The sequence below is a fragment of the Prosopis cineraria genome, unplaced genomic scaffold, assembly GCF_029017545.1.
Source record: "Prosopis cineraria cultivar Desert tree isolate PC_DT_omini unplaced genomic scaffold, ASM2901754v1 PC15, whole genome shotgun sequence".
Classification (NCBI taxonomy): Eukaryota; Viridiplantae; Streptophyta; class Magnoliopsida; order Fabales; family Fabaceae; genus Prosopis; species Prosopis cineraria.
In genome coordinates, this window is record NW_026555346.1 from 2,745,198 (window position 1) to 2,759,284 (window position 14,087).

The 14,087-nt window shown below is 36.7% G+C and overlaps 2 protein-coding genes across 2 annotated transcripts in view; both read right to left on the minus strand.

The window, feature by feature from the left end:
- Positions 1 to 159: 159 nt before the first annotated feature.
- Positions 160 to 6,318, minus strand: LOC129294264 (protein kinase STUNTED-like). Its single transcript, XM_054932483.1, has 12 exons — positions 6,211 to 6,318; positions 6,029 to 6,092; positions 3,821 to 5,021; positions 3,619 to 3,716; positions 3,254 to 3,503; positions 2,528 to 3,172; positions 2,193 to 2,441; positions 1,927 to 2,090; positions 1,412 to 1,491; positions 1,145 to 1,292; positions 904 to 1,053; positions 160 to 734 (listed from the first exon to the last, which is right to left on the minus strand). The coding sequence occupies exons 3-12, from the start codon at positions 3,996 to 3,998 to the stop codon at positions 492 to 494; spliced, it is 2,205 nt and encodes a 734-aa protein (XP_054788458.1). The 5' UTR covers positions 3,999 to 5,021; positions 6,029 to 6,092; positions 6,211 to 6,318; the 3' UTR covers positions 160 to 491.
- Positions 6,319 to 8,453: 2,135 nt separating this feature from the next.
- The window catches only part of LOC129294559 (histone-lysine N-methyltransferase ASHH2-like), a 7,184-nt gene continuing 1,550 nt past the window's right edge, over positions 8,454 to 14,087 (minus strand). The window contains exons 4-9 of the mRNA XM_054932977.1: positions 11,833 to 11,912; positions 11,627 to 11,709; positions 11,437 to 11,516; positions 10,639 to 10,718; positions 9,784 to 9,829; positions 8,454 to 9,602 (exon numbers count right to left, since the gene is read on the minus strand). Coding sequence (XP_054788952.1) covers positions 8,796 to 9,602; positions 9,784 to 9,829; positions 10,639 to 10,718; positions 11,437 to 11,516; positions 11,627 to 11,709; positions 11,833 to 11,912 — 1,176 coding nt within the window. The 3' untranslated portion in view covers positions 8,454 to 8,795. The remainder of the gene's footprint in view (positions 9,603 to 9,783; positions 9,830 to 10,638; positions 10,719 to 11,436; positions 11,517 to 11,626; positions 11,710 to 11,832; positions 11,913 to 14,087) is intronic.

A 14,087-nucleotide genomic window follows, 5' to 3' on the forward strand; every position in this document is an offset into this window, starting at 1 on the left:
AAAGCCTCGTTAATATAAAACCGTGGCCTCTCTCAAGCAATTTGATAACAGAATTTCAACGAAATGAAATAAAAAGGAAAAAAAATAGTCTGAGATATTTTACATTTAAAGGATAAATTTAAAAGACGGCCACTAATTTAACCTAACGACAACACGCGATCGAAGAAATTGAAATCACTTACTTTTATTGGACTTCACACGAACACTTATATACAAACTCATTCATCCCTCACCGCTATGATAAGATTACAATTAAATTTGCGTACATTTCAAATAGAATCAAATCAACAGAAAGAAACTATCCCATGAAATCACAAGGCTTAATTTCCAGACTATTCAAGGCGGGGAGGAGGGCACCTATAAACAACCTCTCATCCTAAGCCCAGAAGGGGGGGGGGGAATCAAGCTTATGCAAGAGGTAACCCAAAAAAAAAAATTAGATTAAAAAAAAGAAAATAAAATAAAGAGAATTCAAGCAAGCAATTTTTTTATCAGTCAAAGCTGGATGAGCGGCTCCATCGACCTCTTAAGTAGTCTTCCAAGGACACATTCTGCTCAACACTGCCCATCGAGATTGAGTCATCGTCCACGTCAAGCAGTGCAGTATTGAGATGCGACTGCAGATTAGAAGGCGCGCAAGCTTCATCGTTGAGCATGCCTGGTTTCTCCAAAGCATTAGCTTCTAATCTTGCCCATTTGACCACATCAGCATGCCCTTGAAGAAGCTTCGAAATCTGCGGTCCAAAGGAATACATTATACATGTGAAATTTGTATCTGACAACAAAGGACAATTAATATGGAGAGAAAGAGAAGTGGAGAACACTTTATGAAGCCATTTCCCATCCATTTCTATATCGCCTAGAAGATTTAGTTCGAGACGAATTCAAGTATAGATTACTTACAAGGCTCATAGGAGGCCTAGCTCTTGGATCACGTCTTATACAAAGTTTGGCTGCCAACACCATCCTCTCTATCCGCTCATTATCATAGTTATCGCCCAAACCTGGATCTAACAGCTGTGACACCTTTCCATTATTAAGAATTGGACTTGCCTGTAAAAGAGATCATCGTTGTTTATCCCCTGGTACATGTAATTGCAATATAAGCGGTTAATGAATGGAGCACAGGATTATGGGGACATACCCACATAACGAGGCTCTCTTGACCTTTAGGGTAATCTCCACCTATGGGTTTTCTTCCAGAAAGAAGCTCAAGGACGACAACACCGAATGCGTAGACATCAATCTTAGCATTGACTTTGCCATACATGAAGTACTCTGGAGCCAAGTAACTGCATGGACGTGTGAGCTTTATATTTTAGGACCAGTCCATTTATTCTTTCTCTGATCAAATAGGATATTTATGGACAGAAACTGATGGTATGGACATGTAGGAGTTAAAAGTACAAACCCAAAAGTTCCAGCAACGACTGTGCAGGTTATATGTGAAGATGAGGTTGACGCCCATTTAGCAAGACCAAAATCAGAGAGCTGGACAAATTAAAGCAAAAATAGTGTAAGGATCAAAAAGCGCAATTTGTGCAAATAAGCGTAGAAAGAATGTCAACATAGGACCTGTTTGGTAGTTGGAAATAAAAGGAATGGAATGGAATGTGTTAATAGAGAATAAAATAAACTGAAATAAGGTTTTTTATTGATAGAAAGATCAGAATTAGAGAGATGAGAGCCATGGAGTGTGATGGATAGATAAAAATGGAGATTGATGACTTTATTCATGTCAATCTCCATTCCCACTCCTCTATCACCCCATAGTTTCCAGCTCTCTATTGTCCTCAACTCTTTACCAATCCATAACTTTATTTTAGTTCATTTTGTTATTCATCAGGTTATTCCATACCATTCCATTCCCCAACAACCAAATGAACCCAAAGAGACTTAGCTATTGATCGAAAAAATAGAGACTACCTGGGGCTCAAAGTCCTCAGATAATAATACATTTGATGACTTCACATCTCTGTGGATCACAGATTGAGCACCATTGTTATGCAGATAATCCAGAGCCTCAGCAACACCCACTGCCACCTTATATCTCTCGGTCCAGCCAAAAACGAGTGGATTTTTCTTATTCCCTAATTAAGCATGACACGTGATGACAATAGAAAGTTATTGAGACCGTAAGTAATCAAGTCAAGAGCAATAGCTGCTGTATGACGTGCTTTAATTTGTCTTACCATAAAGATTGTCTTCAAGGCTTCCTCTAGACAAAAAATCATAGACCAAAAGAAGATTGCCATCCTCAAAGCAGAAACCCAAGAGGGAAATAATGTTTTTATGGTGCAAGGTAGTGACAATTTCTATTTCCAATAGAAACTCTTTCAAAACATCATCAGAAGGCTTTAAAATCTTAACGGCAAGCTCCTTGCCATCAGGAAGGCAACCTCTATACACCTGACTACTTCCTCCTTTTCCAATCAAATTTTCTGAAATCATACAGTTAATTCATGTTAACAATGAATCACTTTTGGAGAAAATGAACTTCACAGAAAACCATCACTGCAGAACATACCTGGCGAGAAATTTGAAGTTGCCCGTACAAGTTCTTGATATTGAAACAATCTGCACATGGATGAGTATTTCTCGTGTAGATCCTCTAATTCTTTAGGAATGCTTTTTGAATTGCGGCCTGGTGAAGAAGAATCAGTCCTTATTACAACATCAACTGGAACAATAGCACCGCTTCTGCCATCTAAGGCTATAGTTTGTTTATGATCATGATCTGTTGTGTCATATGAAAGATTCCTACAAGGCAGCTGCATTGCCCACTGGACCACAGATATCTGGCGCATCGACGATATATCATGGGACTCTCTATCTGATAAAACTGTCCGTTGTAACAATGGCCAACCAGGTTTCAGCTCAGGTAGTTCTCTGTCAGACAAGGTGGTTGCTGTACTTGATGCTGCTTCAGTTGTATGTACAGGCACTACATCCAAAGCATCACCTGAAGCAGAATGGTGGCAGGATATGCTTGGCAGTGCTGAAATTGAGCCACTTATTGGGCAGCTTGGTTTCTTAATCAAAGATTCTTTAGACCCCAGAAAAGATTTACCATGCTTATTTTCTGTAGTGTCGTCATTTAGTACTTTAGAACTCTTATTGAATGTCCGGTGAATGGTTTCAAGCAAACCAATTTTGCTCCGACGATCAATTCCTGCAACAGGTTGATGCTTGAGTTCAAATTATATCCGTGAGACTAACAATACATTACAACAATCTTCAGAAAAACTAAAACCTTTAAAGTGAGAAGGAGTTGCTGGGGAGCCATTACTCTTGAACACTACTTTCCCATTATTAACAGCCAGAACACAGCAGTTCCTGGATAACTTTCTGGCACAGTACTTAGCTACGGAGGTGGTCGGCCGAATTGTATGGAGGGTATGGGCTATTCCTACTATAAGATGAGTTGCAGAATAAGCATTTGCTTCCCGGACTAATATTTTACGGACTAATGGACCTCTGCAAACTTTGAGCTTGAGATCCACCTGAACAATTTAAACAAAAAATCTCATGTTCGAAATGTATTCTAAATATTATTTGAAATTATTTAGTTTTACCTTACGTTTCTCAGAGGAACAGAAAAAAGACACAGAATTGAACCTGTTTTAAATTGCAGAAACCTTCATAAACAGCAAGAACAGAGTCGAATGCGTTGACAAGAGAAAGAAGGGACAATTTCCCATCTCGATCGACGATTTCTACACGAACCCATTTCACCAAAACCAGTCATCAATAGCCACTCTAACCCGCATCCTCGAATGAAAATTAGAAAGAAAAACTGAACCCAAAAATCAGCACTTACGATTGTTGCCAAGAACATTAAGAGCCACCACAACATCACCAGGCTGAGCGACTTTGACCAAAGCCCATGTGAGCAGCTCCTTGCTGGCCGAGTCCAACTTCATTGCTACCACCACCGTCCGGCTACCGGAGCTTCCGTCTTGGACATCTCGGGCCTCTCCCGTTTGTAGTATTTTCATTTTGGGGATCAAATCAGAGGAGGTAGTGTTTTCCTTAGGGCTGACAGCTGTAACTGATAAAAGATAATGAAGTTCATATAGCTTGAGAATGGGAGAAGGTATGGCGTCAACCGTCGTTTGGTTCGCTTTTCATGGTGGCACGCCAGAGCAGAGTACCAGACTTGAGAGAGAAAAGCTGTATCGGGAAGTTTAACGTACAGCTTGAACTAGTACTGAACACGCTGATTATATTTCGGTTTACTTTGATGAAGTCATTTCAACTTTCGCATCTTCATTGCCAACCGGCTTTTCGAGTAAGATTCTAACAAAGTTTATACCTTTAAACGCCCAAGATTTTGACCAACGGACCCTCCCGTGAAAGACGTTGGACCTAAATCCCTCTCTCATGACGTACCTTTTTTCCTCTTTAACGGAAAAGTAATAATTAAGAAATTAACATCTAATGAGATACAGACGGCCTAATATACAGATGATGAAATGGGTCGGTGCATCCATTTTTCGACTAATATGTTACATCGTTCGTATTTCATTAACAAGATGTTAAATTTAACTTACTTATTCGTTATCAAAGTTGATGAAATTGCTTCAATACGTGCATGGAACAACATGGCTTATGTAATGTAACAATAGACATAGTATTCACAATGAGACATTTATTAGTAAGTTTGAGCTATCATGTCAGTGTTAGACTTTGCGTCTATGCTTTTTGATGAGGATAACGTCAGGTGTCGTATGCAGTATGATATTTTGATGAAGCTAGAACAGAAACCACCAAAGTGAGTGTTGATGCATTGATTGGGTCGGTGGGGATGAAAGGTAATGCAATCAGCTTTGGAGGGTTGTAACCTGTGAAGGAGGGAGCGTCCAATTAACCATATATTGCCACCTTAACATAAACCTCACTCCTCGTTGCAGCTTTTTATGTTAGGTCCACCTATGCCAGCAGAGTACTCACAGTCGCACACGTGCACCGCAAATTCGTTTTCTTTTTTTAATATTCAGCCTTTTCATCCTTTTTTATTACTGTAATCATCAAAATAAAATGTGAGGAAGAATAACATGTAGATCCTAAAAACATTAATTAATTTAACTTAAATTTTAAGTATTAAATTTTAAAATTTTATAATTAAATTTTTTATTTTATAAATCTATTGTAATAAATTTATAATTTATATTTTAAATTTTAATAAAAAATAATTTTTTTATTCTTTAATCATGCTAAAATTTTAAAAGTAAGTTAAAAATTTATTATAATGTAATTGCATAATTAAAAGATTGAATTATAAATTTTTAAAATTTAAGACTTGATACTTAATTTAAATTAATTAATTATTTTCAGGCTTATTTGTCATTCTTTCAAAATGTTAAGCATGCAGTTTTAACTTTTAATCAGGATGGCATGCAAAGACCGGGCTGCCCTATCATGATCCGATTGGGGAATGTGGACGAAGCAGCCATTCTTCGTGCATCATTTTCCAAGTCATATTCCGTCAAAACCACGTACCGATAAAAGCATCATTTTCCTAATTATGTCCCTGTCCTGCCACACAACAGACCATCCATTTGCTGTACACTTTATTTAAAGATTAGGTCTGATACAAGGGGATCAAATCTGTTTGGAGGCCTCAAATTAAATACGATTGATTTGGTCTGTGTACGTAATTTTTTTTTTTCCGGAAGTGCAAGACTGTCCAACTTCGCAGGGTTTGAGCTTTTCTAGGGTTCATTGTCAGCGCTAATGGTCTTAGCCATCATGTTGGGCAGTGACTCACTGACAAAACCTAACATCTTTTTACGATTGGGTGTGGCTCATTCCATTTTTCGATATGTGTGATCCCCCATCATGCTTTACTTTCCACTAGATCCCTTTCTTATTTCGTACATTGTGTTTCTTTAATCGAGGAATTAAAGAATACAAAGAATAGAGAATAGAGAAGAGATAGAAACGAAAAGAGAGAAAACACAGGGCCAAAGCAAATCCAGCTGATTAATACTTCAACAACGCTTCATTTTTAATTAATTAATCGAACCTGTGCAAAAGTTTGAAGAATTTTCTGTGGATTTGATCCATAGTGGCAAAGCTTCTCAGAATCCCTACATCATAACACGAGATTACTTCATATTTTAAAACTAGGTGTATGGATCGAATAAAGACTCGAGTAAGTTGTAGCTCACAAGAAGGAAGCAAGATTAGATCAGAAGAGGCACTTACGAGCAATTATACATCGGGTAGTTTTGATTCAGTCCGTCGCAATGAATCAAATATTAAATAATAAATGGCCATAAAAGATGAGGTTCGGAAGATCGTAACGACGGCTTCACCAAAAGATAAATAGAGTCCTAACGGCAATGGCAAACCAAATATTCTCTCGCTCCCCCCCCCCCCGCCGCCCCAGAACAAAAAAAAAAAAAAAGGAGAGCCTTTTGAATGACAGTGAAACTTCGCTTGTCAGTTGGTGGGCTGGCTTGTGAGGGAAATTAAAAATTCGATCCAGCGGCAATAAATTTTATAAATCTAAGTTGTTAGGTGATTGTGTGTGTTTAACAGCTTAAAAACTTGGAAGAAATTCTCACGTGTCCAGGCCCTACTTTTCTCAGTTTCAGTGCGGTCCTTTCAAAACCAAAACAGAATACCAAAGTCAGTCAGAAAGCATTCCCGATAAGCAGATATAAAGGAAACAACAATTGCATGATTGAAGAGAAGAATCCCGAAAGCTCAGCAATAAACTTTTGAGTGGATTTGAATAAACTTTTTGCATTACATGAGCAAAAGCTGGTAAAGAGGCTAATATATTTATTAGAGGGAGAGATTTTCTTTTCTAAAAAAATCTGATCCATACAGAATACCATCAAACCAGGAAGCGGGTATAGTTATTTTGAAAGGGGAAAGTGAACGTTGCTAGCATTTATTAGGTTTAAGGAGAATCAAGTTCAAATGTTGAAACCCCACCCTGCACCAAACATGACCTAATTTAATCGTTAAAAATTGAATTTTGAAGACTGCTTGAAATGAATCAAGTCCTTTGGACCTACCAAATTGTTCATTCCAGGAACAGGACAATGAATGTGGCACTTGCATTTGTTGGAAGTTCTGCCTCTCTAACTCCATTAATAGCTTCCCCTTACAATATTGTCCCAAAAACACTGCTAACTTAAAACGACATGAAATGACTCGAAAAGCATAGCTTGAGTTCTAACCATCAAATTGGAGCTCGAGTGTTCACGACCTCATAGTTTTTTAACAAATTTTAAAACGATCAAGCAAATTTCAAACAATTAAATGATAGAAAATTCATCATAAAAAAAAAAGATGACAGAAACTCAACTCTCTAAAACCTAAAATTAAAGCAACACTTTCACGAATGGAATGATGACGGTCACCAAAATATCATAAAAAATGTAAGGGAGAGGGCATATCATTAATATCAATACCCACATATAATAAAACTCATAATTATTGTGCTTTTGCTTTTTGTTGTCTCTTGACAATTGTTTTTATTTCTATTTTTTTTAAAAAAAATATATCAAGGCCCATATAAGGTGTGTGCAATTTAGTGAATCCCAATCTCAATAGCTGGAAAAAAAAATCCCGTCTCAATCTCAAAATTTCAATTAGGCAAGCCTAAAGGCTTAACCTACTCTCCCACCACAAGTAGGTTGTCACGTCCCATATTAAAAGGACTTGAGGAGGGTCCTGATTATATAAACGGGTGCGTTACACATCCTAATAGGTTAGCCTCTTGAAAGAAAATAATGATCTCATGACAAAATGATGTTAGAATCAGACTCGAGTTTACTTATTCGGTAAACCTTTCTGATGAGCCACTCATAACAAGGGTATTATGAATTAATTAGGGGAGCTATTATGTCCCACGTTGGGGGGACTTGGGAGAGTTTTACCTATTTAAACAGATGTGTTGCACATTTTAATATGTTAACCTTTTGAAAAGAGAGCAATGGCGCTTTAACAAGATGCTTCTAATCTATATAGCTGCACCATGAATTGAATCCAAGTGTTAAAAAAAAGGATTGGATATCTTACATTACAAATAATATTTCGTCTCATCTATGCATCGCAGTCAAATTCTTTCCTTTTTTTAGAGGGACTATTGTCAAGAAACGCGTACCTCTTCAAAGATCCCGTGAAATGAGATGTGGTAGAATGGGTGAATTGAAGTGTTTTAATTTTTTTCTATTTTTATTTAAATAAACATATCAAAATAAAGTGGTAAAACTACAATTTACCACTTCAGAATAGAAAATCACTCCCTCGCTCTCAGGTCTGGACTGATCAACAATCATAACAATACGACATCAGGCCCCAACAAAGGGCGTCGAGCTTTAACAGTGAAGGAAACAGTTCTGGAATTGAAAGTGTTTTTCATTGAATCTATACCTATATTCAGGAATAACTGAATAGACAATAATGAGTGAATTTTTTTTTTTTTGGGGGGGGGGGGATCCCTGTAACTAACGTGGGATGAGTTGCTGTAAATGCCATTATTATTGTCATCTCCCGCTGCTCTACAAATTGCATCCTCTGGTACATCTACTACACCTATATTATCCAAAACACTCCTAGAGTTGCTCTTATATCCCTAGAGTTTCCTCCTGGACCATGGTCGATGTATATCTTATTTATTCCATTTTTGTTTCCTAAAGTAACTCCTTTCCAAATCATTAGGGAAACCCTTCATTGGTGTAGAAATGTGGTTATCATCCTCATATGAAAGGTATTTAGCATTAAGACCAGTTGTGCTGGGAGACATATCATCCGAGTAACAACTAGCTAGACCGCTAGAATCGCTTCACAATTTCTGCAGGCTGATCTATTTTCATAGCATCAGTAGACTTGGAAGATTGACAATCACTCTGGCGTCGATATGGGGGCAGTGGAGGGAACGGATAGAAAGGCATGCCTGGAGCAGTGATCCAACTGCCTTCGATGTCTGCGTGAGGTGTTCCATATTGTTGGATAACAGGCCATGGAACTCCATACGAGACAGGCAAGCAAGGATTAAATTTTTCCCTTGGACAACCTATAACTGCATCAGAGGAACATCCAGAACCAGAATGGCCTGCCTGTTGCAAGGGAAGATCACAAGAGTTTCGTGAGGCGTTCAAAGAACCCAAAGGCCGAACTGAACATGAAAACCCAGGTGGAACATCTTTAGAAATATTCTGCTCAACATCAACAGCGTTAATAATCACGTCAGCTTGCTTTGGCTGCCCAGAGACAACTTCTCCTTTCTTGTGCTCAGAAGATACTACAACTGAATTTGTCTCCGCAGGTTGATCCCATCGGCTTTTACGTTTACGTCTCATTGGCCTGCTGATTTCACACCCATTCAGAGATGGTGCAGTGCAGCCCTCCTGGGCAACAGCATTGACTGAACTTGTTTCAACCAATGGCAGCTGGGCACAATCTATTGCTTCAGTAGGTCTAAAACTCTGTTCACATGTATAGTTCAGTGATGCTGAAAATCTGTTGTGTCTGAAACTCCTATAAGATTTCACCCCCCAGTCATCCCTGTTTATAAAGCCACGTTTTCTGACAGATCTGGGAATCCATCTGTCTCGAAAGCTTCGAGCAATTTGATGGACCTACATGAGGAAAATGAATACAATCAAATATACTCTCACCCACAAGAAAAATACACCTGAGGTAAAAAAAGAAAGAAGATCCAAACAGCATGTTTTGCTACTAGGTGACATACACTAGACCTCTGACTAAAGCTGTAATCAATGAAAAAAGTGGGCAAGAACAAGTTAGTATGAAACACACCTCTTTGTCTTCATGTTCCGTTAAGGACAGCATTGACTCCCTAAAGCTGCACATAAAACCAAAAATTAGGAAAAGGGGAGGGGTTTAGCCCCAGTAGCACAATTTCATAGGGTCAAAAATGAAAGAGAAAAATGCATATAATTTGCAGAGCGGGAATCCGATGAATTCTCTCTATATTGATCATAAGCTAAGGTCCTCTGCCAGAGTGCAAGCCTTTACAGAGGTGACAATTCTGTAAAGGGAATGCAAATCAACAGAAAATGCAGAAAGATACTCAGCTCCTAGGTATCCGAGATGCTAAGCTTCTCCCAACCTAGAGAACATTCGTGTTTCCCCACTACTGGACCCCACCTCCCAATATTCGTTGCTCAAACCCTCACCTCTCTCCTCAAAAGGCCAAGCCAGAATAATCCTGTCAGTTTCCTTCAATTAACCCCTCTGTTGCTACTGGCCCCTCTGGGCACATGTTACCCTCTTCTTCCTCTTCCTCTCATACAATAGTAATGGTCACCCTTGTGTTCTTACTGCTTCTCACATAAGTTAACAACGAAGGCCAATCCCCATCAAAATGGCTAGAACAAAAGGTCTATTCCTATCATAATGGTGGCCAATAATTTGTATAAGACATTGATGAAGTCCACATTTGAATTTAAAACATTAAGCGCTAATGAAATCCATGACTCCAGCTTTCAATTATTTGAGATAATTAAAAAAAGTCCAGCATAATTTTTTTTTTTCTTTATTACTCAGAGGTATCCTCTTATTGAAGGCAACTCCAAACACTAGTTTTTGTAATAATAAGTCAAGTAAAATTGGAGGTAAACTACAAAAGCCGCAGAGCTGAAATTTTCTAACCTTTCCATTCCACAGCAAGGGGGACCACCATTAACATGCTCAGATGTCAAAATATTTCTTTCTGCTAGGCGCTCTAAGACCTGTGAAAGGTGTATTTAAAGTATGTCATGAATTGTAGACTAACCTCCCTTAAAGAAGGATTAACAAAATAAATATAAAATATAAAAAGCTGAACAATACACAAGTCACAAAGTATAGCTCATTTTAGATTCTATGCAAATGCATGGGATCTACTATAATTAACTCACAAAGCACCCGCTGTTACCATAGAGGAGACTATGGGACTGTCACATACACAAATATCAGATAACACCTCCCCTATATATTGACCCCAACAACAATAACAACAAACCTTATCCCACTAGGTGGGGTTATATATTGACACCCACATGAAAATATTGAGAAACTTGGCCAACACCTAAAAGGGGAATAAATTACGGTAATCATGTAAAACCCAATAAAATCAGGCAAATATCAAAAAGCTTTTCGACAAGGGTTCAGGGATTAGGGTTTATTTCTACTAGCCACTCTGTTAATGGAGCCATGAAATTGAAGAAATTTCAGAGACAGATCTACCTATGAAGGAATTCACAATAGTGGCTCTACACTCTACAATGTCAAACTAGCAGCCTCAATTGAACTTTTGTCAATTATTCAATTTCATTCAAATCCTGAAGCTTTTTGCAATAAAACAAGGATGTGCAGTTGGTTCAAAGTAATGAATTTGGAAGTGCATAACCGCTTAAGTAAAAATGCAGATAACTTGCAACTAATTTAAGTCATTTCCCATCTGCAAACCTTAAGAAGCTTTCGCAGAATTGGAATTTTTTTAAAGTCCCACCTGTATTGCTTCATTATGTTGTGTAGCATGCGTAAACCTGAAAGGAAAAGCAATAGTCATGATTTGAAATTGACAAAGCATGACAAGTTTTCACTAGAGATAAAAATAAATAAAAATTGAGATAAGTATGCAGAAAGTATGCATTACCATTTTTATTAACTATATCATTCAGCACTGATCTTGATCTAGTTTCCAAAAGGGCACCAAGAATCATGGAAAGGTCTCGGTTGCTGCAGCTGCAACCAAAGTTTAGATTCCTTTATAGAGCATAAGTCTATAGTGGATAAATAAGTCTAATAAAGCATAAGATACTAAGAGAAGCAAATTATGGAAAAAGGAAAAGAAGAGAGGACCTTTGAATGGCTTCACCATTACTCCTATCACCTGATGCCACAGTAAGAAGTAGAAGCTTCAAGTAGCCTTTGGTGGCATCCTGTTATAGCAAAATTCATGGTGAAAAAACAATTTCACTGCAAAACAGCCTTAGTAGTATACCCAAGGCTACCGCCAAATAAAGTGGTCATTATAAGCATGAAGCAAAATCATCGACAGCCAGACAAGGAAGCCACATCAGAACCAGTTCACACCAGCAGTGCAATCTAAAAGCAAAAGTCTCTTTATAGCATCAAAATGATCCCATGATGGACAAAAGTCTCAAACAAAAGTCTCTTTATAATTACTAATTATGGTGGGATAATAGATAATTTGGGAAGTTAGAGATATATAAAGAATGAATACTATTTTAAGTTATTTTCTATTTAATAATATTATTTAGTTTATTTTCTGTTTTGTTGAGTGGCCCTTAAATTTAGGAGTAGTGGATACTTGTAGATTATAAAAATAATTTTATTTATTTATTTATTTTAGGTAGTTATGCCCCATCATTTGAGTTACTAATTAATGGGAGTCTTTTTAGGACTTACTCCCTCTGTTAAAAAATATAAAGCATTTTTAACCGAATCTCACCCCCCAATAAAGTAGTTACCTACTTTCAAACTAACCCTATCTTTTCATATTTACCCCCATTAAACACCCTACAATAAATATAAAGCCATTCATCAATAAAGGCATTTTTGAAAAAAAGACAAGGATTACACCTCGAAAAATTAAAAATGCCTTACATTTTTTAACATCCAACTTCTCAAAAAACGCCTTACATTTTTTTAACGAAGGAAATATTATTTATTTTTTTGGTCCATAAATAGAGGTACATATCATGTAGAAATCATTTGGAAATAAAATCATTATTTATTTATATTAATGGAGATTCTCCTTAGCTTTATTAATTGTATGAGTTAAAGATTTTTGCTCATCTTCTATTAAAGATTTCTCTTCTCTTTATTAATTTATGAAGTTAGATTGTGATTTCATTTTATTAAATATTTATCTTTCTTATTTTTCTCTATCCATCTTGGATCATATTAGTAGGCTATATTTAGGACTAGAATAAATTTACACAAAAGGGTTGAGATAAAATATTACAAAAGAGGCTGAAATTTCATGCTTCCTAACTTGACTAAAACCAATCTCAATGGTGGAATAGAACACTGGAACATGCATAATGCACAAACTTCTAGATAAATCTAACAATTTGGAATACCGTATTGATAAATCATAGATTTTATATATTTTATCCCCTTTTTCCATGCATTTTAATGATGATTTTGGACTAATTTAGATTTATTAGATATTATTTGAATTATTAGTCAATTTTGAAGAATAATATATTTTCGAATTAATTATTGGAATTTTGGTCTTAACTGTGAATATTTCATCTTCCTATTTTTAACATAGTTTAATTTTTCCAATCTTTAAGCAAGCTTAATTTGAATTATTATATATCATTTGAGTTTTTGGCCATTTGTGGAAAATAATAATTGCTAAAAAAATAATTTGAAAATATTTTGAGTCATGGGATTTATTTGGATAAGATCTACACTAATAGGTTCATGTTGACTTTTCAGGTTATTAAAGCACAATTAATAAAATTCGATGGTGAAAATTAATTCTAGGATTCCAAGAAACATCCAATGATCAAAGTTTTTAAAAGATAAGGAAGGAATCATCAATGTATATTAGGTATAATGGGCATTTTCAACTAAGGAAAATTAAAAAAAATTTACACTTTTCTTTTTATCTTTTTTCTTATTGGCTCTTTTTAAATTAATGGCTGGCATTTTTTTTTAAACTCTCTACTAGTCATTAGATCATTTGTCTCAAAACCCTCTTCCTCTCACTAATTTTACCCAGCTGCCAGAATTGAGAAAAGGGAAGCTCTCTCTTTATTTTTTCTTTCCTTCCTTAGCTACGTCTCCCATCTCCAGCGTCTCTTTTCTTCCACTCTATTCATTCATGCCTCCTCATCTCTTCTTCCATTCTTCCACCAATTAATCACTCCATCATTTCATTCTCTATTTTCAATCCACGGTACACAGTACACCTCACCATCATCCCAAATTTAACCAATCCCCATTCACACCACCTCATCTCCAACCTATTCACTCATTTATTCCCTCCAATTCCTATTAATCATCTTATTGTCGTGGACTTGTGCTTAGAGTTTAGAGGGAGAGCTTCAATCATGAGAGCTTGAGATAAATTGGGATAA

Excerpts from the sequence above, each read along its gene's own strand:
- LOC129294264 (XM_054932483.1), bottom strand. The coding sequence starts at position 3,998 with ATGAAAATACTACAAACGGGAGAGGCCCGAGATGTCCAAGACGGAAGC. Across the intron at positions 3,504-3,618 it reads GTTTCTGCAATTTAAAACAG|GTGGATCTCAAGCTCAAAGT; the intron begins GTTCAATTCTGT and ends TAAATTGTTCAG. Across the intron at positions 1,492-1,926 it reads CTGAGGACTTTGAGCCCCAG|CTCTCTGATTTTGGTCTTGC; the intron begins GTAGTCTCTATT and ends TAATTTGTCCAG.